Below are 25,619 nucleotides of genomic sequence, written 5' to 3'. Positions count from 1 at the left end.
TACACATTTGTCCCCAAGGATTAGCTAACGTTATATATGGCATATATGTATTTTCTCATCTAATTTGGTGGATTAAGGGTTTATTTTGACCTAACCAGAGTTTGTGGTTGTTAGAAAGGCAGTGGAAAGACTAACAAACATGGCCTTGGTGAGTTTTATTTTGTTTTTTCAAGTTTGAAATGTGTTGTCCACTTATCTGCTTGGTAATGCCTGGTGTATGGTTTTGTTTATGGAGCCTGATCAGCTGTAGTGGCCATTGTTTTGGTCGGAGATGCTGGTGCTCTTGTGCAACATCTGTGGCAAGTAAATTTTGTATGTGCTTAAATAAGAAATAAATCTCAGGCGCCATTTAAACTAAAATATTAATTCCTGTATTGCCTGTCTGGCTCTTTAAGTAAACAATATCACTTTTACAACTTATCTTAATTCCAGTGTAGTACTGCATTATCCTACTTTGTCCTGAACTCTGTTCTCTAGAAAAAGTCTTGTAATGCTTGCCAGCACCTATTCTCCTGTGGCTCAAATCCATTTAATCTTCTCACAAATCCCCCCCCTCCAACACTGTCTCACTAACTGAAGGATGGGTTGAAGACAAGAAACAAACTGTTGCCTCACTTGAAAAAATGAAACAAAAAACACATAAATCCAATTGGACCGTGTCGTGTGAGATTAAATGAACCATTCTTTAAGGACAAAGGTAAGTTAAGATTGCCAACAGTGCAAATATATACAAGGCAGGGCCTTAACTGTCAATGGGCAGGACGAAGCAGGTGCCACTGAATTGGCCTGGAGACGCTGTGGCTGACCAATAACGACAGACTAACGTTTGTTCTTTTCTGACAAACAAGATATTTTCTGTCTTGAATGACAAATTTAAATATCCTATGGATAAATTCAATGTGAGCCATTCAGAAAACAAGAATGGCAAATATTTACTAATATATTCCCAACTGACTAGAATTCACCAAACCATGGGCCTTAGGATGTCCTGTAACATGTTTGTAAAAGGACAATTTAGACACATAGGCTACAGAAATATAACTGCATTTTAAAGAAGCAAATCAAAATACTTAAAAGTAAGGGTTATGAAAATTAACTGGCAAATGCATTTTCCTCAATTAGAGCATGCTTTGTGCATGGTGTGGTGATCATATCTGCTGACAGTGTGCCCTCACACCAGGTAGAGATCCCGGTAGCCAGGGATAATATGGCTCTGCTTAACTGCTGTTAAAGTAAACTGATTTCCTCAACATTTAGCTGTGGGCTACAGACTTGTTTTTAAGCACCGACCTAACAAAGCACTTGCTTTGGTTATATGTTTTTTTCCCCACTCTGAACATGACTGTACAAAGCAGAGAAAAGAGCAAGTATCTCTCATCATGTCGCACATAGTTCTGCAGTTAAATTATTTTTTCTTACAGATCCCCTCCACTCAAAAATGTATCTTGTATCTGTGCAAAGTTTGTCACTAGATAGATGTTGTCCCATTCCTCTACTGAAGGGGGAGATGTCTGTAGACTTCCCTAAAATCTCAGATTCAAACGTATGCCGGGCATGCTAGATTTGGTACGTAACAAATTTGAACGCCAGTCACTGTCTACCAAACGCCATCTGCAAAGAAACCTGAAACCTTAAGCACAGAGCGGACTTTTGATAGCAAACATGGTAGATTGTGCCGTTTTTGGAGGTAAACTGGACCCTGGCGCTTCCTCTACTATGTAATAACAATGTGACAATATGAACAAACTGTAACACTGTGTATATATATTATTGTATATTTCACTAACTGTCAGCCACAAGCTAACAACCAATATAAACAAATAAAAGATACTAACTACACTGACCATTACGATACATTATGATGCTGACTGTGGTGCACAATAGACTCCTCATTTGATTCTGGGCCTGACTGAGACTTAAACATGTAGGCTATGGCTGAATCTCTCCAGTGTTTGCTAACACTAGCCATCTTGATTCATACTGCTCTTTCACTAGTCAATTTAACCCAAGCAGCTGTGGTGGGTGGGGAATTCATATATTTAGAATTTCTTAATGAGGGAGAAATAGAAGATGTGCTTCAAGTCCCTTTTCAAAGCTTTTATAAAAAAAATGTGTGTGGGAAATAATAAAATATTGGGAATAAACAAAATATGAATCATAGAGTATACTCTAATATCTGGAGTGGAAATGTAAACAATTGAACCTACAGTATTTCCAAAAATAAGGATCTAAAGGTTATGTGTATAAAAGCTTTTTTGATCATTCTGAAAAGATGGGAGCTTGCTAATTTGCAAATATCTACATAAAAATGTATCCTCTATTACATAACTACCACTAATACGTTCAACACAGAACAATCATCAGGGGGAACAGGTCGCATGTTCATTGACATCTATATCAATAACCAACACTGAGATCAGGGTCGACCTAGCGTGTGTAACAGATTGCCCAGTTAAACAGGGTCAACATGAGACAACACATTAGATGTTCTTATCTTGCGTAAATGGCCTAACACAAGACTATCTTGGGTCATCAAGTGTCCCGTGCAGGCAGGACAGCCTTGGGAAACATGTTGATCACGAGTCTTGGCGTGTAAAATGTGGTATATGAGACCACCGTACTACATATGTTACTCCAAACATTTTACAGTCCAGGTCATGTGTCAGCCTTCAAATAACACAGTTTTTCCTTCCCCGTTTTTGGGCCAGGTTATAAATCTGATAACTCAAACATGTGGACCATTTCTCTCATTTCTCCTTCCTGGATGAGTCCAATTTCGAAATCGCTGTTTGCTTTTCTAACGATGTTGACACACTTTTTCCAGAGATCACCATAAGGAAAAGCAGCGAGGAATCCCACAGTGTGGCATACTCTCTTGCATTTCAGTCAAACCTATTACACAGCTCTTATGTGGCTTGGGAGAGATCCACATAGCCTCCAGGTCTGGATACTAGTTGAGATATGGGCTACTCAAACAGCCCATTGTAAAGGACCTGTTTGTTTGTCACCGTGTAGAGTGAACACAATGGCCATATGTTCCCCACAACTGTCACTTGTTCTTTCATTCTCTTCTGACCAAATATCCATGTTATGTTTAACACATGAACTATTATCTAATGAAGGCCAGATTCCAGGAAAGCAGGAACTGAATCTAACGTATTACCTAGCCCCGATTCCCCTCCTCCACTCCACATTTTTCACTCTCACTCTAATCAGCCCATGGTCCATAAATGAGATTTATCACTGGCACCAATTGGGGAGGGGAGAAAGAACGGGCAAGCAAAGATGAACGGAGATGGAGAATGGAGGCCAAGTCACAGAGAGCAGAGGGCATGAGCCACAGTTGAGCCATGGATCACAGCTGTTTGAGCTCACTCTAGTGATATTAGTTTCAAAAAACTAATATCCCTAACAAAAAAATAGAGCATGCCATTTCCTGGCGATAATTATATGAATGCATTTAAAAAAGGAACCTGGATGACACATTTATGAAAATGAATATTTGTCTTTACACTTTTCAAAGTTACCAGACAAACTTGCTAATCCTGCTTTAAGAAACACCCCCATGTTCTCTGTGTATCATCCTTACAGTTCCTGTAGGCTCTACACTGTATCAACAGATCTGGTGTGTTGTGACCCTCAGAGTCCCTGCAGGGCAGACAGCCATCAATTGTCTGACACAGTGAGAAATTATAAAAAGGGAGCTGTGTGGCAGAAACATGCAACTTAACTCTCACACACATGCACGAACAAATACTAGCACTGTTCAGAAATTACTTTTACTATGACATTTGCACATATACTTAAAATATTACATGGCATGCTTGTTTGTCTTGACAAAATCTATGCGTGAAATAAGTCTTCTGTGAATGACTATTATTTTGGTTACACCAAAAGAAATAAGGACACAAAGAGAGTACTATCCGACCAAGCCATTTCCCTGCCTGTAGGGTTTTCTCTGAGAACAGGCATCTAATAATCATGAAGTTTTAGTACTCTAGGTTTTGGACAGGTGAAACAACAAAAGGAGCATGGAGTTGTGGCTTTAGCCTGTATTTCAGATTGACAATCCAAATGCACAATCCAAACCAGCCTGACTGTTGCTATTAAACCCTGTATTGGGAGGGAGAAAGAGACATAACTGCGAGAGGGATATGACAGCAAATGACACCAAGGCCATTGACCACTTGGGGTTAAGGGCCCTCAAGTAAAAGACAGGAACCAAGCACGTCATTCACTTCACAGTTACCGAATAGTATCCCTCTACAAAGGGGGAATGACATAATTAGAAAAATTGCCCGCCACCATAGCAACATAGTATGTCAAGGCTTGCGTGCGGCCTGACCAGCCTTGGCTGCAGGCATTATACACACTGGAAACTAAAGGGTGAAAATTGCAGGAAAGAAAAAGAACTAGAGGGGACAGCTTTGTGAGAGCTATTTTCATTTCCTCCTGGTAACTCCTCCAGTTTTCTGATTCACCCCCAGTATTTCCCAGTATGTCTGGTTTCTGTCACACATTCAAGCCAATATTTTTAGATCATATCCTTTTTTTTAATTACTATCTTATGACACAAAAACTATGAAATTCAAGAAAACACCAGTGACCATTTTTAGCTCTTATTGGGTAATTGTCACTTTATACTGGGCCACTTCTTTCTCGATGAGCATTTAATTATTAAACTGATACGCAGCTCCAACATCGTATACTTCAATGAATCTTTGGGAAACATATTACATACAGCTATCATTACACCACTGACTGCGTAGCCGACCAAAGTTTATTACTGCTATGAATGCCTACAACTACGATGCTGATTGTAACTTTTCCTGTCTCGTTTAAAAGGAAAAGTTAAAATCTTTTTTTGTCGTTTTTCATTTATGAATGCAGTTGCACACATACGGGGCTATATCTCCGAAAGCTTTGTGAAAACTATGTTAATTCCCAACTTATATTAAATAAGATTATACTAAAACGGTGCAATCGCTTTCCACGTTAGCTAATATTTCTTCGTGTTTGCGTATGTGCATACAGCGTTAATCGTAGGGACTTTCGTGTAACGTTTTCGTACAATCAATACAATAGTAAGCCGAAATGTGTCTTCCTTTGGAGAGAGGCACATAGGTCTCAGAGCACAAAGGAGGGCTAACTCTACGTTAGTGTTACTGCCACTAATGTTAGCTTAACGAACGACACACGATACATTTAACAAGAGCTAGCAGGGAAGCAAACGTTTGCTACAAAGTATTTCTGATTTGCCCACTTCACTTTCTCGAACTACAACAATGGATGGCAAAATAAAGCAAGATCCCACACTAGATTGCTAAAACAAGACATACTTCGGATAGCTAATTGTGCTAGCTAGGTTAGCATAGCTCATAGTCGTTTTTCTCACTTTGGGTATGTTCGTTTTGTCCATTGCCTGCGTATGTTAATGGAGTAACGAAGCTATCTACTTTGCTGAATAAAATCTTCCGATTATGTTGTGTCCCCATGGTGGACCATTTTAGTTTACGTACGAGCACATGAAGGTGGATGTTACTCTTTTAAAAGTAAAGTGTAGCACGGATTTATTTGAGAGACATTACTCGCTGGTTAGCTTCTATCAAAGCAATAGCTTATCACTAAGTACTAGCAGGCTAGCTTTGTTAGCTGCTGGCCTTTTCTTGACGGTGGCGTAGTGATGCCGAGTTATCAATGGCAATACGTCTCTTAAATTTGCCACGGCTAGCCTAACTTCCTCTGGTCTCAACTCGGACCAAGTTTACCGATAACGTCTCCTATGATAACGTTTAACTCAATGCAGCTGCTCAAGAACCGGCGTAGCCCGTCGTTAAAAACGTGCGCGCCTAGGAGAGGCTGCCTCGAACGCATCTTGTTATAAGGCAACTGCCGATGTGTCGCTTAGCTTCTCACTAAATCCTCCAATTACACTTACCGTGAACGTGTTACTTATTCTCAATCCAAACCCCGGGCAAACGGGCGACTTTTGAACGAAGACTCGCGTCAAAGTAACAGAAATAAGGAATTTTATCCAACTTATTCTTCTTAGTTGTTTTCTCCACTTCCTGATTGAGACGGTGCCATTTTGAATAGCGAAAAAATATTTCCGCCGCTGTCGTCACGCGTAATGCCGCTTGACGATCGCGAGCAGCAAACAGCCAGGCCTTAAATAGTTCATCATAGTGCTGGTTGGCACACTTGAACCAATGCTTCAGGTTAGAATAAATACATTAAAATGACGGTAGATGAGACAATAAAATAGCCAGTGAGAGCTCAGTTATTGGCTTTAATGTCATCGTATTAAATAATAATAACCTAATAATAACAATAAGCTCAGAAAAGCTTGATGAGTAGCCCAATGTTCATAATTTCTTGTAAAATATAAATCTACGACTTGATGCTATTATTATGTATTTATGTATTGTATGTATTTATTAACCGACATTTTGTAAACTATCTGTGTGCAAACTGAATCTAGGTTGGTTTGTAACAATGATGAAGGCTTTTGAAGTTAATTGAACCATTAAACTCTATCATATCTGAAAATTGAGTCAGGACTTTTCAGACAAATTGTTCTAGGAAAGAGGTCTATAAATAAATGTTCCTCCATGAGACATAACTAATATTAATATTATTGTACCTAAGGCTGCAACACACAAATAAAATTGACTATTTAAGTTGAAAGTCCATTTATATTTGTCTGTTTTTTTTTTTTTTTTTATCGATTTAAGGCTAAATGTTGATGCTGAAGATGTTGTGGTAATTATAATTTTATAACATTTTCAAAATATTCACAGATTCACAGGCAGCTTTTCTTCAGATTGCTTCAGTAAAAACCAACAACAAATGAAAAGCTTAATTTTCATGAATGAATCAGTATATAATTTCTTTCACTAATCATATTCGATTGAGCATATTTGTACTTGCAAGATTTTGCAGCAGATTTCTCTCTCACACTTTAAGAGGCCATGGCCCTAAATTCAGCCCACGATAAGTACCATTGCTGATGCTATAACTATTACTACCACTCCTACTAGTAATCATCGTCAAAGCTGGTGACTAATTAATGTAGGAAAATGCTCACTGGGTAAAATTTCTCAGAAGAGGAACAACTGCATTTCAACATTGCACATCTGCATAAAATAGTATACGCAATACAAATGCACAATAAAAAAATAAATCTATATATATATTTTCTGTATCCTATGGGTGTATGATTCTCTGCACAACCAAAACCAAATTTGTTTCATTATTGTTTCATGCATTGTATTTCATTCAAATCACTTCTCCGCAGACAGTTATTGTATAAAAGCATATTTCATTTTAGATGTTAAATGGAATACATGTTCATCTTCTTCCTGCAGGTCACTGTCTCATTTTGGCATCCATCTGTCCATTTCACGTTATTGAACGACAAAGCTGGAAGAGCTCCAGTTGTTTCCAGCAAACACACACTGCTACTGCCTTCCTGGTATACCATTCCCCCCTTTTCCCAACAAAGGAGGATGGTGGGAAGCAAAGGGGCGGTGTGTGTGTGTGTATGTTGGTGCTCAAATCCGAGGTACAGCTCGTGAAAGATACTGGCAGGGTCGTGTTTTGTCTTCTCTTTCTGATATTGTTGTATTGTCATAATCTCAGCAAGGTGGTGGTTAATGATACAGGATGTAAAAAGGGTATAAATGCATCCTGACACAGTTTAGTTACACCTTTATAATGCATGTAAGCTCATCATTAAGGACAGTTTCAGTTCAGACTAACATTGCCCCTGGTATCTGAATTGGTTCAACACAATAACAGCAGATACCTGTGATGTACTAATCTCTAACACAATGAAACAATTCTGATAACATTTTAAATAAAAACTATAGCCTGATGTTAAATTTCCAAAGTAATTGGTAAGGAGACTGCTCTTTTAGCTTGAATTTGGCGCACCCTACTGGAATCCTACTGCAAACACTTGAAGCGAACTGGATCTTGCTGTCATATCTGTTTGAGCAAAGTAATGGTTGAATATACCAAGTAACGAGCAGTAATCCCAGGGGCTGAACAAATAAAACCATTACCATTACAATGAGGATTTGCTTCCATTGAGAAATTTTGATCATTATTGAGAAATCACTGCATACATATTTCCCACTTCCTGTTAATGTGTTCATTATATGTCACAGCCAGACTGGTCTGCAATAACCTTGTCTGTCTCAGTTTAGATGACAAGCCATAAGGCACGTCAAAGACACTTCCTTTTTGAATCATCCTATAGAAGAAGCAAGCAGTTTGTTACAAAACTCAGTTTTTCATAACTTGATTTATGGGAACTTAACCAATGTGCCTAAATTAAATTATGGGAAATTAACCAAGTGTGTTTTGATACGTGGACATTTTCATATATTCTAGGCCAGGAAGTGTTCTTAACTTTTGCTTGGATGGGAATAATTAAAAGGAGAAAGAATTAAAAGAGCCCACAGAAACAATCGCTTTCCAATTACTGTTGGTGCTTGATTCCCTAAAGAAAATGGAATACGGTCACATTCATGCAGTCCTTACTATAGAGCACACAATGCCCACATTTAATAAAACCCGACATTAAGTACTCTGTAGAACAGGAATGAAAATCAAAGGGTGTTGCTCTATAAAGTGGAATGTGGGCCTTTTCTCTAATGCGACTTATGTAAATCTCTGACAAACCAAATTGTGTAACTTTTCCCCCAAAAGCTCCTTTGTCTCCGCTTCATTATTTTCCCAGTAAAGGCCATGGGTGCCTCAGGCCAGCTGTAATTTGATTAATCCACCGAAAGGATAGCCAGACGGTAAGAGCCTGCTCTGTTTCTTGTTCCGTACTATTCAAAACTGCAGTTCTCATTCAGGATTTTATTTTATGACATTCATATAATTTAATTTGGCTTAAAATATATATTTCATTTGTTCCCATTTTCATAAATATATTGATGTCTTGACATAGCTTGAATGATGATGTGATCAAATATTAGTGTTACTATTGCTGGAGCAGACTTAAAACTGATTGTATTTTCAGCAGTGCTGTGGATTCTGTAGGGAGGAAGGCTCGACAGCTTTTGAAGAGATGGAGACCCTTGTCTTTTTATTTTCATTTTCTGCCCTTGGCGTTCTTTATGCCATGAACACCATTCCTGAATTTCAAGAGTAAGTCTTAACGTTTACAGTTTTTTTATCGCTTAGTTCGATCTAAAAACTGAATAGATCTACACTTTTCTGTTTTGGATGGAAAGCTGTAAATCATTGCAATAAAATTGTAGCTTTTATACAACAATATTATACAAACAACATGTGCGGTTATTAACTATACTAATATTTGTTAATATACAATCCAACTTGTTATAATTATAATAGATGTCAAATAGTGCAGTTGATTTCTGTTTCATGGAATCCCAGACAGTATATTTCACTACCACTAGAGCACACTGTAAGCTTAAAACACAAGGTATATTTCTGTCTGTATTTGACTACGACAGCCTCATAAATCCTTGACCATGTTGAACACTACTAATTCAATGATGTTCAGAGTATTTGCCAATTGTGTCTTTAGTTGTGCAGGCCCTTTAAATGATTAAACCTGACATTTCCTGGAGGAGCAAGAAAATGAACAGGGAGCAAAAAGAAGGCAATGTGAGCAGAATTTGTGGAGATAAAATGATATGATGCTGGACATAATTACTTTTCAAAGCTGTAATGGATCATTTTCTAATTCAAAGCTTACATGTTTATTGGTATATTACCTTTATAATATTGTCTACAGTTGATGATTGCACACTGCAACACTATAGGCTGAATAATCAGAGCTAGTGGTAAAATACATGGTCCACTCATACTTTTCACCATAAGATACAGTATTTCCAATTTCCCATAGACTTTTATACCCCCAGTGTGTGGATATCTCTGCTGGCTCTTTTTTGAGTGTGTGGACATTGACAATCAATACAGACTGCACAGAGTTTGATAAATTGCTCTTGACATACAATATGCCTCGTGCTCTCCCACTCTGCAAACAAACAGTATTGTGTGCATAAATCTTCCTGTACTGTTGAATTGGAGAGGTAGTAAGGGAGCTTCCCTTTGCTCTCACAGCATTTGTTTTCCCTTCTGTGAGCACACATTGTGAGTTTTCCAAGGATGTAATGTTGTTTACTAGGAGATACCTTGCGCACATTAATCTTTTCCAGCGCAAGGCAGCAGTACCTTTGACCAGTAAACATGGAGGGCAGTGCTGAACTAACATGGCCTTAGCTTGCTGCTTCCCACACCTCTGCTTATGATTGATTATGCCTCTGTAAAGCTGTGCATTTAAGCCACTGGCAGGCATACCACCACAGCAGTATGAGAGGTGGCGTATTGCAGATCTAGAGTGGGAAGGGAAAATTGTTCTAATGTTTACTAAAAGTTTACATTATGGCTTCATACATCATTCTGTTAGACTGGCAAGCTAATTATAAAACTATAAAAATATTGTCTATGGCAAAACAAGCCATCCAATGTATAAAATACTATATAAAAAAAAGCATAATCTTATTTTAAAAGGAAAAGTTTGCACCACAGGAGTTTTATCAGATCAATACCAGCAATACTGAATCAGAATTTTAATGTCAAGACCGAGCGACACCTTAAACTCAGCAATATATATTTTTAAATCTTGCAGCTTAAATATGAGGCCACTGCTTATTCTCTGTTTTTTTGTTAATGCAACCTGAGGTGGCAGGATATCAGGAAGGTAAATTCAATGTGACACTGCCATCTCACCAGGAATCTCCAGGCACACAAACTACCACACCAGCAGTGCATTTGCTCTCTCTGGTTGTGGTGCCTCTATCGCGCAGATTCCCCCTCACACTTCTGCATTATTTCCCCCTGTGTTAACTGTGGTGTGTGATTATCATTCTCGCTGACTTCCCATTCATCATCATTTACTAATTTAGTTCTGCGGAAAAGACTGGCACAACTTCCATTGGAGAAACTAATTAGTTAAGAGAATGGAGCAGAAAATCAGAGGGAGATGTTTGAAAGTGCAGTGTCAGCAGAGAGATTATGTTAAAAAAAAAAACATGGACAATGTGTTGTTGTTTTATTAGATAACTAATAATTTCTCTTCTTTCACAGGCCTTATGTGATCTTGGAGATTGGCGTTGCTGTGTTGGTGATTGTTTTTCTGTTTTACTTCCTCATCACTCGTGGCAACCCGCCTAAAGACGTTTTATTCTTTGGTAATTAACACAAATATGCATTTCCCAACCTACTTGCAATACATTTCCAAATACCCCGAGTTAATCACTACTATGCATTGTGCTGGAACAGATTCCAACTCTCTCAAAAGGGTTTCCAGAACTCTCGCTTGCTACACACTGTGTCTGAGTGAAAACATGAATTGTGCTAAAAGTGATTTCACCTGATACGTAGAAAGCTGCTTAGACTGATCAGGCTCAGAGCAAAGCTTAGCCAGAATTTTCTGAGGCATGACTGACCTTCACAACACTTAACATTTCAGCTGAATTACTCCGTTATGCCACAAGGACATCTGTATTTTTTTGCTGTGATAGTAGCATCTTTCACGCACGTTTAATTAAGTAGTGATTTATGCCATATAATTCTTTGTTATGTATATCTTCTAATACGTTCTCCATTTCTAGCCAGTGGTTTCCCCACAATCAGATGCCAGGGGCTATGCTAGTGGGACATGAACGAGGTGATATATCGGTAGTCGGTGCCCAAGGCCACACCAGTGTTGTGTAGAACCACAACAATGAGGACAATGCTGTGGCAGGCTCTTCTCAATGATAGAGAGCCATAATCCCCCTGCTATCTCACCTGTTAGATGTCAGAGATAAACCTGGTTGTCCTGAGGATTAGAGAGACACTGGTGCACAGGAGAGACAAAATGTGTTTGTGTGCATGTGCGTGTAATATGTGCATCTGTGTTCAAAGAGTGTGTGAAGGACAGATAGGAAGGATGTGATACAGCGATTTTAAGCCATGGTATCTGCAGAGAGATGCCTGTGTCAAAACACACAGTGATTCACTTTATAATGACATTCTGCAAAGTCCAGCCAGTAAATCATTGTAATGGCTTTTACAGCTGTTCCCTATGAACTGAATCCAACTGTAAATCACTGATGCAGACGTGTGCTTTGTCCAACATCTCTGTGTGGATGCTCTGTTTTTGTTCATTACAACTGCGTTAGATAATACTAATATATACTATATACTGCCCATCTACACTTATCAGCAGCATGCTGAATGTCCCCAAACAGTCATACCTACCCGACTGCTGTGCACAGTTTAATCATGGAAAAAAGGTCTATTGCCTCATATTGTTTACCGCACATGCTGAGTCTACCATGGATTAATCAGTCCAGGCCACATTTTTTAACCGTGAAACGGACATGTTATCCTCTATAAGATCCTTCAGCAGTTTATCGTGGACAGCAGAGATACCCTGTATGTGCCCAAGCAGGTTGTTATACACAATTATATTGTTGAATTCCATGCATTGCTGCACATTGCTGATGGCTTATTATGGTCTGAGCCACTCGATATCTCCCGTGATCATCTGCTGAATGTCTCCAACATGCTGTAGCCAGTGTTTTCATAAGTTGACGGTTGTTGCGGTGTATTTATTGTTCACTAGTGAAATTGCAACCTGCCCATCCTGGCACCCACAATAACCCCCTATATAAGTATGTAGACAAAGCAGATAACTTTCAAAATCACAGGGGTTTCTGAATTATGTTTTTCTAAGCTGACCCACCTTCCCTTACGTACATACACCTGAAATAAAATAACTTTTAAAATGAGGCAATTTTTCATGTCCAGTATCAGGTAGACATTTTTATTTCCCTGTATTGTTTCTTGCCGTTGCAGTTTTTGCTGTATTTTGCTTTACTTGTGTGATTGACCTGATAAGTGCCTTGGAGTATGACGGCATTATTTCCGGCTTCATGGAATTCTACCAAAAGACGGTAAGATTCTTACAACTAAAATACTGATGATAATTTATACCTGGTGCACAAATACAACAATATCTGTGCCTGGACTTTTGACAGATTATACAGTGGTAGACGATTAAACAAACAACAACAACTAAATCAAAGCACAGAGAGCTGTCTGTCATTACCACACTGTCTGTGTTTCAGGGAGAGCCCTATCTGGGAACAGCCTATGCCATCATGATGTGTTACTGGGATGGAATTGCACACTTTATCATGTACCTGGTGATGATCAGCAGGATAACAGACAGGTGGGTGATGGTCAAGTCAAGTCACAGCAAGCTCATTTATCATGCTCTCCATCACAAAACGCCTGCCTCAGATGATTTTACAGAGATATATGGCATCTAACTGAACAAACAACTACATAGGAGGTTGTGGAAGCTGAATGTAGCAGTAATACACTTCAATCCTAAGATTAAAATGTTCTGCAGCACACTATAGATGTCAGACCTGTTATTTCCATATATTTGATATCTTAAAGAAATAGTAAATGCAGTTTAATGCAAATCATGCATTTCACCGCTGAGATTCATGGGGGGAATTTATCACATAAAATCCACACAGTGGCCTGAATAAAATAGTACGTTTAGACAACATCTAGACTAAGTTAGTCATAAAATGCAGCCAGTGAGTTCAAGAGTTCAGAGCGAGCGCTGCCTTGGGGCAGGCGCTATCATGGAAATGAAATCCTCTTTTAAACAATGTCAGATTTTTACCACTGGGAGAAACTGTGCTGGGATTTCTATTACACAAAACATGTATGATAGATGTGTAAGAAGTTATACTTTTATACAGCTGCACTTGGTTTATCCTTACCAGCTATCTCTACAATAGTATAATCACCCTTGTTTTTTTGGTTTCTCTCCCAGGAAAGCTTACCGTACCCTGGGCTTGTTCTGGGCTGGCTCTTTGTGTGCCAACATGAGCGTGTTTATTGCCGGGATAGTGGCAGGTGAGGCTCATCTTCTATTCCCCCTCTACCAGTCCCATGATGACAAGCTTTAATCAAGTGAACATCTGCACTGCCGTGTACCATCAGTGTCACAGTTCAGCCTGCCAACAAAATAGACACAAGCCCCATGCCTCGCCTGCCGTCACGACCCACAGAACAAAGCAGAAAACAGACTTAAAGCATCTGTTGTTGGCATTTCAAACTGCATACATAAGTGTCACAGGATCAAACTCGTCTACAATGTTCCCTCTGTTCTGTTATCATAGACACACTGTACTGTATGTCTTTGCCTGTGCCCTGTGGAGGTTTTATTTGGAAGCTTAATTATTAATTTACATTGAGATATTTACAGTGTGCCTTTGTATGGGTGAGTACAAAGTCTCTTTGTTTTTCTTTATGGCAGGTAAATATGGATCAGAGATCCGTCCGGCCTTCTGGCTCAACTTTCTCTTCCTTTTGATGCCTGTATGGGGAGCCGTCACACTGTTCACTAAGCCCAAGGACAGACCACTAATCGGTGGATACAATGTAAGCCTATAAGACGTGAATGGTTAGACCTTGATATGAATTTGGAGAGATTTAGAGAGAATTTATATCTATGAGCTGGTACAGTTTCCAGTGGTGTCATCAGTGTGATAGTATGGCATGTTCACCACTTCCTTTTCCTCACATCACATTATCCAGAAATTGTTCTGAGTTAATCGTAAGACTGTAACATACAGTAGCTCTAGCACAAGAGTCAACTCAATTTAGCCTTAGACCACTGCAGTCTTCATTCAAACTCAATTAGCTAGGTCTTAGACATGTTCTTAGACACTCATATATGAATAATGAATCACATTACTTATATGTGAAAGAGGTTCTTGTGGTAACAAACACAAAGAATTATCACCCAAGTCTGCAGTTCCCTCAGCTCTACAGAGCCTTTCGGTGTCTTTCAGCTCATTGTTTTAGTTTTCTGGCCCGTAACTCCACTGTTATCACTCTCTTATAGTGTCATTTTCTGTTTCGACTGTATGCTTCCCACACAGCACCAAACGGCCAACAAACAAAGTTAGTTTCTAGCAAGAAAACATAGTAGATCATTGAGCATCTGAAGAGACAGATACCAGTATTACTTTGGGAGTTGGTGGAGAGCAAAGCAGAGCTAAAAGAAGAGAGAATATTGGACTTACATTCAACAGGCTGACATAAACTTTGCTACAAAATGCTGGATATGTAAATATGCACCACCATATCAACTATGTTGTGATATGTTGTATTTACCGGTGACAATATATAGTTATTTACAGACTATATCAGGTTCCCCCAAGTGGCCAAAAAGTTAATCACTTAATGCAAGTTTAAAGACTGAAAACCTCATACACAAATTCATTAATTCTACGCTGTAGGGTCTCATTAAAGTCAGAGTGAGAGTTTGCAATGAAACCACAACCTTGACTAACCAGCCCTATACCGTACATCTCCCAACAGGCCCAGCATGCTCAGAGCATGGCGCTGATCTGGCGTCCCTTGGATATTACCCTGGTGCTGCTCCTGTTAGCTGCCATGGCCTTCACCATTCTCAGAGGCTTGGTAAGTCCAGCCTACATCCCATATATGTTATGGACAGAGTTTAGGGCATGGCTGTTATTGTAGTTTTAAAAGGCATAGCCTCCAATCTTGCTTTTGCAGAGTAGTTTGTCCACGGAGCTTCCAGCGGAGCTAAACAGTATCTATTATTTTGCTTTAACGAGCAATGCATTCAACTAAATGAGCCACTTGGGAACGTTATGTGTTTACTCTCTACAAAGGATCTAGCAATGATATATGAATTGTGTATTTTAACATACTTAATATAAGATATTTTCTATGCAAATAAAGGGATAATATTAAATGAAAAGGAATAGTTAGGACATTTTCGGAGACACCTTCATTCGTTTCCTTTCCAAGAGTTGGATGAGAAGAGTGATACTACTATTCTGTATGCATGGTAAATGAAGTACCTCCACCAGCTGGGTAGCTTAGCTCTCCAGAAATACTGTAAACAGGGAGAAACAGCTAGAAGCACTCTGTTCAAATGTAGTTTAATTAGTGAGTTTTCAAGGTGGTGATGGGTGGATTTTGTTAGCTGTGGACATTTACTTTTAATTTAAACTGTGTGAGGGAGATGTTAAAAACTATTGTAATTTGCAGTTGTCGTTTGTGGTGTTGTCAGATGAAATTGCATTATATTGTGAGGCGTTGCTATTATTTTGTCCACCCTCTGTAGGTGGCTCTGGACTCTCCACTAGAGGCTTGTTCCATCTACCTGAGGCACTATGAACCCTACCTGAAGGATCCTGTAGGCTACCCCAGAGTTATGGTGAGTGTTTTTTCTCTATGTCCCTCCACACTCAGCCTCTGGGTCTGCTGCAGCTGCACCTGAATGCTCCTCTCCAGCCTGTTTTAAATAACCAGCCACATAATGGACCTCTGCTTTCATGGATATCACTCTGAGAGTGCTGGAAGCTTGCCCTTATCGCCTCCACTCTCTTAGCTCGCAGCTGATTACAGAGCCATTTTTCATCATTACAGCAACAATGAGCGAAGGTTGAGAGGCCAGCGCATCTTTGTCTCTCTCTTTCATTTGTGTAAGATGGATAACAGATTATTACTGTGACTGGCGGTGGGTCTGCTCTCCCTTATTTTCTCCGGTTGACCCTATGCGGCTCTGGGTTTTGTTGTGCTTTGTTCAGCATACACAGCTTTGTCAATAGGTTATCCAAAGACCTTGTTGGGGCTGCAGTCCAGGCACAATTGCAAGTCATTGATCAGACAGACAAACCGCATGCTGAGAACTTGATAAGCTAATCCCTCGCCAAAGCCCCCCATCAGCATCTCACTGGGTGGGAGTAGGGTATGTGTGCAGCATGTGAAAGTATGTCTTGGTTAGCAGCCTTTGCAAATCTGTGTTTGTGTGTGTGTAAGGAAATGAAATGAAGTTTGGATTGTTGTACAGGGTTACACTGTTTCTGTAGTGACTGACCTCTTTATTCATTGATGATGATGAACGATATGTGACAGATTACCGTAGCAGCACTAAAAAGACATTTCAACAAAAGACTGAAGGGCATTTATGATTGGCTTTCCGGCCCTGGACTGAACTCATTAGAATTCTTTTAGACCTCAGACTGAGAATGAAAAGAAACTGTTCAGTAGTATAATTTGAGGGTTTTATAAAGTGGGAAACTGGCTTTCATGCGCCAAATATTTTAAGTTGAAGGTCAAGACGGTCTCTGTAATGACCCTTGTGTGGAAGTAGTAATTTGTGCTGAGGTTGCAAATTTGAGCCAAGTACTCCAAATTAGAGATACAGAGACTTTATTTGGGAATTGCCATTTTGTCCAATCTCATTTTACTTTCTCCACATTTCGAGGAGAATATTGTACTTTTTAACTTACTATGTTTATCTTACGAGTGCAGGTCATATTGCAGAATAAAATGTTAGATTCAACATTAGATTAGATCTTTTTTGCGTGTTCATTATACCCGGTCAGCCTATTAAACGTACTAAGTGCTCACTGCTCACGAAAGACATGAATCCCAGACTTTTCCCACTCATACTGCCCATGCCCACTTGCTGTTATCGTAGGGCCCTGCTCTTGCTGCCTGCTCCGTGAGGCAGTCCCTCAAAACATAGAAAGCGGGACAACCAATAAATCGTTGTCCAGTTGAGCACTCAGTAGAGAGCCTGGCAGCTACCACTGATGGTATATAATTAGTGGACAGAGCTTCAAGGTCTGCGAAGACAACACAGAAGTGTCATAAACCTGCATTCTCTCTAATGGCCAGCAGGAGGCAACTCCATGGGCTGCAAAAACAAAGTCTGATAGGACTCCAAAAAAACACAACATAATGCCAAACATTCAACTTCAAAACAGTACTCCACTCACTCACTCACTCACTCACACTTATGTAACAATGACCTGACATAGCCTACCTATATACAAGTGGGATGCTGAATAAATATATCAGAACACTGGTTCTCAATTGGGGGTCGAGATACACAAAAAGGTCACAAGATCATTTCCATGGTTCCCCAAATGGTTGTGGAAAATAAAATAAAATAACATCGCAAACATCAGCCTGATTATTCTGGGGGGTCGCAACTCTAAATGATTGAGAACTATACTGCATTAAAGTGAATATTTTATCTTTAGTAATGTAACCATATACAGGATGACTTTGTGTACCTGGCAGCACTATCTGATGAACGGGCATAAGAGTGTCATGAAAAAACTGACACCATATTTTCAGTATCAAAACTCAAAAGGTTAAATGTTCAATACATTCACATGTATCAGCTTGAAGGAACCGATTATGTGAAAAGAATCAGTCTGCCCATCACTACCCAGGAACACCTGGATCATATACAGGTTTAAAATACTGTAATACTGTATTTTACTTCTAAAACTAGTTGACTTTTACTTGTATTTTGCTGCAATTTTCAAGTATTTTTCCATACTGGTACTAATGCAACTTTTATGCAGCAAATTATTCTGAGGGTGTTTGTATTTCCACATTCAAAGCGGCCCTCTTCTGTATTCAGTGTGAGTAGGTAAAGTGCAGTGTAGGCCAGAGGAGAATAAGGATGTACTGTATTAATCGTCTGCTGGAGTGTTGGTCGGGACCCAACAACAACATAGACTGACAATGATGGAGGGGAAATCTTTCTGCATTATGCTCTGGATGCAGAAGCTCTATTCGATGAAGTATATACACTATAATATCCACCAATAACCTACTGTATATAACCATGGAACCACAGAATGTATGTGTGTTGTAAAATACAGATCGAAGAGGTTCAAAATGTGGAGGTAAAACTGGTAATGTTCAACTGATAAGACAGTTAAGTAAGTAATATTGATCAGTATAAACTAAAAGGTTTTACATTTGGTTCTACAGATGCTGCACTTGTTCTTCTATGGACTACCTCTGTTGGGTGCATTTGTTTATGGTCTCCTCAAGCCTGGGTGCACATGGATGTCAGACTGGACCGTGTTCTTCGCCGGAGCCGTGATCCAGGTAACAACATGAAAACAAAACAGTCAATAAGTGAAACTGCCTCTGAATACATAGTTTGGGATGCAGGTGTTGCATACTGAAGTGGGTTGCACTGACAGTGTGTTGTATTGCATTAAGTCATTGTGATAATTACTGCCTTCGATTGATTAAAGTTTTCATCAGCAGTTTTATGTCAGTACAAAGAGGTCTGACACAGGTCACTGCAATTAAACTGCTTGTAGTGAGCTCTCATCCTGCTAATTATTACCTGGACTACATTTATCTTCTGAAGCACATTTTCTGTAATAAACAAAGTGGTAGTGCTTTCTCCTCCGCCATACTAATCTGACAGAAAGATTGGAACCATGAACCATGATGAAGCATTTGATTAAAGCTTTCTTTTACTGTTCATAAGAGTTTGCTCCCTGTTTTCTAAAACAACCAGCTTCTTAAATCTGTGCATCTCCTGTGCACTTGTTTATCTTCCCTTTAAGGATATTATATTTTAACAGAAGACTAATGACTGTGGAAGAACAGAGACTCCAGGCAACTTCCTCTAAGTTATTCCTCTGGGGTGCTTGTGGGAAGAAACAGGATTCAAATGACCTGCCATCAGTGTGAAAATAGAACAAAATAGCCAACGGTGGAAATATCAGTGCTTCTAGGAACAATATGCTGTATAATGACAACACAGTCTAACTCCTGTCTTCCTTTCTGTGTCTCCTTCCAGTGCCAGTGGGCCCACATTGGGGGGTCCCTCCACCCTCGCACCACAGCTCCATTTCGAATCCCAAATGATGCTTTCTGGTGTGTGCTGACAGCTAACTTGCTCTATGCAGCCACTCCCATCCTGGTGGCATTGCGGGTTCAAAGTAACCCCTATTTCTTCCTGAAGATTGCCCCCTTTCCTGGGCAAACAGGTTTGCCAAACAGTGAGGAGAAAGATACCAAGTACAAAGACAAATAGTAATTCTTAATCTTGTCTGACCTTTGGAGTTTAATTGCTTATCTGATGATTCATGAAGAGCTGTTTTATTGCAAATGCTGTATTTCAAAATGCCATAATACAAGATCATTTTGCTCAACATCTTTGAATATAGTGGTTATTTAAATGTATGCTTCCAGCGCTGAAAACAGTGAAAACTGCTGATTGGTCAGTGAAGTTTGTATGACAATGTTTTGAGCAGTTCTAGGATGGGAATGACAGTAAGTCTGTTGGTCTGTTGGTTCAACACTTTGGTCCAGACTGAAGTGAAGTTGCATATTACAACTAAATGAACACCACTTGCGTCTGTATTTGACAACCTGGGAATGAGAACAGGCTGTGAAGTGTGAAGGAGAAACTATGGTGATCATTCTCAGGTAATGAAAACACACTGGTTCTTATATTCAGGTGATTACACACTAATGAAAACATACCTATGAATATTATTAAATTTCTGCATATAGATCCTCCTAAATGTTACACACTGGACCTTTAAAGCAAAACCCCTTCCATTACCTTGTAGCTCAAGGACTTTCAAATTTGAGTGGTGGGAAAAGTGGACAGATTGTCCCATAAGAGAGACATAATCAAGAAAATATCTATAGCAGCTTGCACACAATTCAACAACACAGTGCACACAGAACAGAAGACTAATAATAAGAATAATACAAAAGCAAATAGGAGGTGTTCTTACAGTTAATGCTCAATGTTCTGTCTGAATATTATATTACAACCTCTCCTCTCTGTGTGCACACCAGAGGCTTCAGTTTTCTTACTCTTTTCAAAATATATTTATTATCTTTCCATAATAAATATTTAAAACGTTCATCCTGACATTGGAACCATTTTAATTTATGATTTATATTTTAGACTTATACTCAGAGACTCTGTGTACACATGCTAAGTCTTCCCCCCTTACACGTGTTTCTACACCTCGGCTCTATTCTGTTCCTCAAGATACCACACAAAAACAAATGCACATGATTGAGTTTGTAGTTTGCCAGGCAGCAGCGGTTGGTTATAAAGAATGGCATACAGCCATGAGTGTAATCGGAAAAAATTCCTCAGCCATATATATGTATGACTGAACCAGCAGAGCTTTAACGTGAACAGCCTCAAGGGCAGCTGATGAAAATACAGCAAAGCATCCTTTGCACACTCAACCCAACAGGAAAGCGCATGGCAATTTTCTTTGCTGAAGTCGGTAAACACAGATGAATAAATGAGAAATCTTTATGTTACCTGCACTAAACTGCTTCAACACAACCCAGTGAATGACATAACAAGGCCCCTATTTTTCAAACCGTATGTAATTCAGGCAGAAAGGAGACGAAAACAGTAGAAAGTTTAGCAATACAAGCAAACTGTAACTTGCTGCAGATATAATGGTAAAATATGTTGTCTGTGAAATAGTAGTTGTCTAATAAACATAACAAATGTAATCTCTACAATATGCCAACAATAGAAATAGAAAATAAAGAACTATAGAAGAATTCATTTCTAAACCGGTAATAGCATACTGACTGTGACAGTAGTCCAAAGGTATGCTTCATCTTCTGATCATTCATATTATTTGTTTACTGACTACTTTTCTTAGATATTCAAGATGTTTAAATCTGAGTAAAATAAAATAGATGATATGATGCATTTACCAAAGGCTCACTTGCCTGCTCGATCACACGTCCTCAGGACTGCATCGGCGTGTACACACTGGGGTTGATTGACACCTCTCCCTCTTTCTCCTGTTAGCTTTGTTAGAATGAGAAAAAAAATTACACTTTAATTATTTTGGAGTTTGGAGAGATCATGTAATTTGGTAGGTTGTGCAGGACCTTTAAAAATTCACCACAATTTAATCTCTAGCCTTGTTTGGTGCAGTCTTTATTAAAAGGTGTACATTGTTTATGTTGTATATATTTTGTACAGTGTTATGTAACTAAAAATGTCCACATGTTAGTCCACACATGTGTGAAATAGACATTGTGGGGGTTTGAGTAGGAGGGGGACTTGATGAATCCACACTACACTTGCTATTTCTTACTCGACACTGCGGGATCATTACTCAGAGCTGAGTGGCAAGGATGTGCCAACATGTGCTGCAGAAGGTAATGGATACTTCAACAGCAGCTCTTGTCACTCACTCACTCACTCACTCACTCACTGGTGAACACACACCGCTGCTGTCTCCTGCCAGCCTATCTCAGTTTTAAAAAGGCAGCTTTTCTTTCTCGGTTTTAAGTAGGAAAACAAGACTCTGCCATTGTGCATTCTGTCTGATCCTGTGTGCCCAAATTGCGAGCGTTTCATCCCTTCTCTACTTACATTCCTTCATCCTCTTTGTTTCTTTTCTGCTGAGTGATGCTGCTGTGTGCCCGCTCTGTGTGGGTGGCCCAGTAAACAGTCTGCTGCCGCTCTCATCATTGTCTTTTACAAAGATATCAAATGAATTCAGTTTGCATAAACAAACACACTAAAATGACCAGCAGGCACACTATAAGAGGTTTCTCTTGCATTCAATTAGAAGAAAGACTGTGGAGATCAATTTCAATACCGTGAGGACTATTCTCAGTATGGCAGGCAAAGGACAAAATAAAAAAGCTGATTAACAACATACCATACAACATAATTGACAAATAATGAATGTATCTGTCAGATCTTTTCAATGATATAATGCTTTGAATGCAGCCAATGTCATTTAAATGAACACACTGTGTTTTCTTGACAGAGATAAAGTGGGTTATTTATGTGGTTAGATAAAGCTTTTTAAAACAACAATGTAACCCTCCTCTCCATCCCTACCCCATCAATAGCAGCAGTCCACTCATAAGTAATTATCCCTTGTACTTCGCTGAGCAATAGGCCAACAGACAGACAGAGAGAGGCCCACTCATTTAATTCACTCTCCCTCAGCAGCTTTTTCATCCTTGCGCATGCTAGCAGTGCATTCCCTGAGTGTGACAGAGGCTTTAAATCAAATGTGGCTACTCCCAACAGCTCTGTAATCCCATGATGGGAGTCACAGGGGATCTCTGCTGCAGATTTCTGCTCGGATGGGCATTCGACGCCAAAGAACTGTGGTCCTGAAAAAATACAGCTGAACCCCATCACACTGCAGTGATGGAAGAGGTACCACTTTAAAATGTCTTTTGAATTAATGTTTTAATGAATGCATGACATACCTTCCATTTATTAGTACATAAAAATGTAAAAAAAAAAATGAATGTACTGCATGTAATTAGAATATTAACCTAAAAAATGAGCTCAAACTCACCTGCAGGTATGTGTCTGACTAGTGTTTCAGATTGGCCACTAGTAGTTTGTCTCATTTGAACAAATTTTTCTCTTTTACTGAACAAACGTGGCAGCCAGCCTAGATTACCAACAGAGCAAAGCGGGCAACTGGACACTCAGTGGGGCCATAAGCCCCAGATTCATCGTGTGTTTAGTCTGTGAAAGAACACCACAATATCACAAAATCAACTGAAATGACAATGGTCCTGCAGTCTGGCTTAAACTTGAGGGTCTGTCTAGTATAAAACCAGCTTTGGTATTTTCATAATTTAAGTTTATATTGTGCTCAAATGGTCCATATTCCTAAACAAAGTTGTTGAGAAGGTTGTTATATTCAATTCAATTTAATTCAATTCAGTTTTATTTGTATAGCACCAATTCATAACAGAAGTTATCTCAGGACACTTTTCAAATAGAGCAGGTCTAGACCGTACTCCTTATAACATTTACAGAGACCCAACAGTACCACCATGAGCAAGCACTTGGTGACGGGGGCAAGGAAATACTGCCTGTTAAGAGGCAGAAACCTAGGACAGACCCTTCAGCTCTAGGTGGGTGGTCGTCTGCCTCGACCAGTTGTGTATATTATATATATATACACAAAAGAGAGGTGGTTGTAGTGGAGGAGGGGGTGTCAAAACGGGCAAGCCTACACTTAATTTTTGCCTTGGGCAGCACCCCTGACCAGGTTAGTAAAGTCATGGGTGGCAGGAATCAGGTGGGTATTAGGTATGCACGGATCTGCTTTATGACTCACGCTCTCTACAGTCAATATGTTCAAGTTTTGCACATGCAGGTTGAAATGTCATTGTCTTACAATCTAGTGGTGGGCAACACATCTGCATATACAATCATTAGGCAGTAAAGTTGTGTTTGACATTAAACCACTTGATTCATTGTGTTTAAGCAGCTCTGCTGTTTTATAACCTTATCATTTGCTTATGTCATGTCAGTCAAAATTAACTATACTTGTGAATGCTGAATAGTCATTCCATATAAATAAAACTAATAGTCCTCATTTCATTGCTTGAGACATTACATACAGAAATGTTGAACTAGTTGTCAAAATCTGTCAAGCCAACTTTTTTTTCTCCTGAAAATGTCTCCTAAATTGAACAATTTATCTCAGGTGAACCTCAGCTTTCACTGATGAGAAGGGGTGTGTGAAGCATTAGTTGCAACCAATGATAAGCCACTTCTCTACAATCACTCAGAGCTGAAGCCCATAAACCCCCACTTCACAAGCATATATGAACCAAGCAGGACATAGTGTGTACCATTTCTACAATACTGTGACACAGAAATGGAAGGTCAGCCTCATGGAAGAGGGGTGAGGGTGTGGGGAGGAAGGGGAAGGGGACAAAACAGGGGAAGAGGAAGAAGAGGCCAAGTACATAGGCGGATTCCTGATGAAATCAGGGCTACAATTGTGGATCATGTTGTCAATCACAGCCTCACAATGGCTGAGGCTGGTCGAAGGGTGCAGCCAAATGTTGGGAGAACCACTGTAAATTCAATTACTCAAACATTTCGTCAGGAGAACAGGTGTGTATAAATGGACAGTAATTGAGCACCAAACAATCTGCACTGCACTACTGTCATTGTGTCATACATGAAGCTTGCAATGGGACAAGAACTTGTCACTTTTTTCATTTTACATTTAGACTTACAGCTTTACTGCATCACAGATTTAGTGTATTGTAGTGTACAGTAGTGTTACAGTAAAGATTTGCCATATTTACTGTAATTTTACTCTGCACCACATAGGATTGCAAGACAACCTTGCAGAGGTGGAAGAGGGCTCCTTTTTTACTCCGCAACAAGAGGAATCCATTTGTGCAATGGTGATTGCAAACAACGCCATAAGGTTGAGAGAGATACAAAGTGCTGTTATAGAGGATGACAACGTCTTTGGGAATATTGAATCTGTTTCAATCGCTACAATTGACAGAGTGCTCAGGAGAAATGAAATGCACATGAAACAATTGTACAATGTGCCATTTGAACGGAACAGCGACAGAGTGAAGGAGATCCATCACCAGTATTTACAGGTAAAACATGTAGGTGTTCTATGCATACTCTAATGTTCAGTGCTGTAAACTGTTTACTTTGTGTAGTGTCATGCACTACACTTACATGACAGTTCTGTGTATGTGTATTCACAGTGCATACTGTACAATATGTTGTCCAAAATGCATTATGTTACATAGGAAAAGTTTTTCTCGCTCCCTCTTCTGTAATAAAGAGTGTACTGGAGCTGGATTCCAGGGAACCGCTGCACCCATTCATATACCTTGATGAGGCGGGTTTCAATCTGGCAAAAGGTAGAAGACGTGGAAGGAATCGCATT

The 25,619-nt window shown here is 39.4% G+C and overlaps 2 protein-coding genes across 5 annotated transcripts in view; one reads left to right on the top strand and one right to left on the bottom strand.

The window, feature by feature from the left end:
* The window catches only part of si:ch73-63e15.2 (protein strawberry notch homolog 2), a 58,859-nt gene extending 52,761 nt beyond the window's left edge, over positions 1-6,098 (bottom strand). For all 3 annotated transcript variants that reach the window (XM_051376462.1, XM_051376464.1, XM_051376463.1), the window contains exon 1: positions 5,939-6,098. The gene's annotated coding sequence lies outside the window, so the exon portion shown is untranslated. The remainder of the gene's footprint in view (positions 1-5,938) is intronic.
* A 2,603-nt stretch (positions 6,099-8,701) lies between these two features.
* tm6sf2b (transmembrane 6 superfamily member 2b) lies at positions 8,702-20,078 on the top strand. Of its 2 annotated transcripts, none has more exons than XM_051376481.1 (11): positions 8,702-8,810; positions 9,035-9,162; positions 11,131-11,234; positions 12,889-12,986; positions 13,161-13,264; positions 13,886-13,968; positions 14,372-14,496; positions 15,442-15,543; positions 16,220-16,312; positions 18,895-19,014; positions 19,724-20,078. In XM_051376481.1, exons 2-11 carry the CDS (start codon positions 9,083-9,085, stop codon positions 19,958-19,960), a joined length of 1,146 nt encoding a protein of 381 aa, XP_051232441.1. In that variant the 5' UTR covers positions 8,702-8,810; positions 9,035-9,082; the 3' UTR covers positions 19,961-20,078. The 2 variants fall into 2 exon arrangements, with proteins under 2 accessions (XP_051232441.1, XP_051232442.1); XM_051376482.1 differs by having other exon boundaries at positions 8,704-8,810; positions 9,038-9,162.
* Positions 20,079-25,619: the final 5,541 nt, after the last annotated feature.

The sequence above is a fragment of the Dicentrarchus labrax genome, unplaced genomic scaffold (assembly GCF_905237075.1).
Source record: "Dicentrarchus labrax unplaced genomic scaffold, dlabrax2021, whole genome shotgun sequence".
Classification (NCBI taxonomy): domain Eukaryota; kingdom Metazoa; phylum Chordata; class Actinopteri; family Moronidae; genus Dicentrarchus; species Dicentrarchus labrax.
The sequence above is the reverse complement of the archived record's forward strand: the minus strand, read 5'-3'. Positions and strand labels throughout refer to the sequence as shown.

Excerpts from the sequence above, each read along its gene's own strand:
- tm6sf2b (XM_051376481.1), top strand. The coding sequence starts at position 9,083 with ATGGAGACCCTTGTCTTTTTATTTTCATTTTCTGCCCTTGGCGTTCTT. Across the intron at positions 13,969-14,371 it reads TATTGCCGGGATAGTGGCAG|GTAAATATGGATCAGAGATC; the intron begins GTGAGGCTCATC and ends TCTTTATGGCAG. Across the intron at positions 16,313-18,894 it reads TAGGCTACCCCAGAGTTATG|ATGCTGCACTTGTTCTTCTA; the intron begins GTGAGTGTTTTT and ends TTGGTTCTACAG.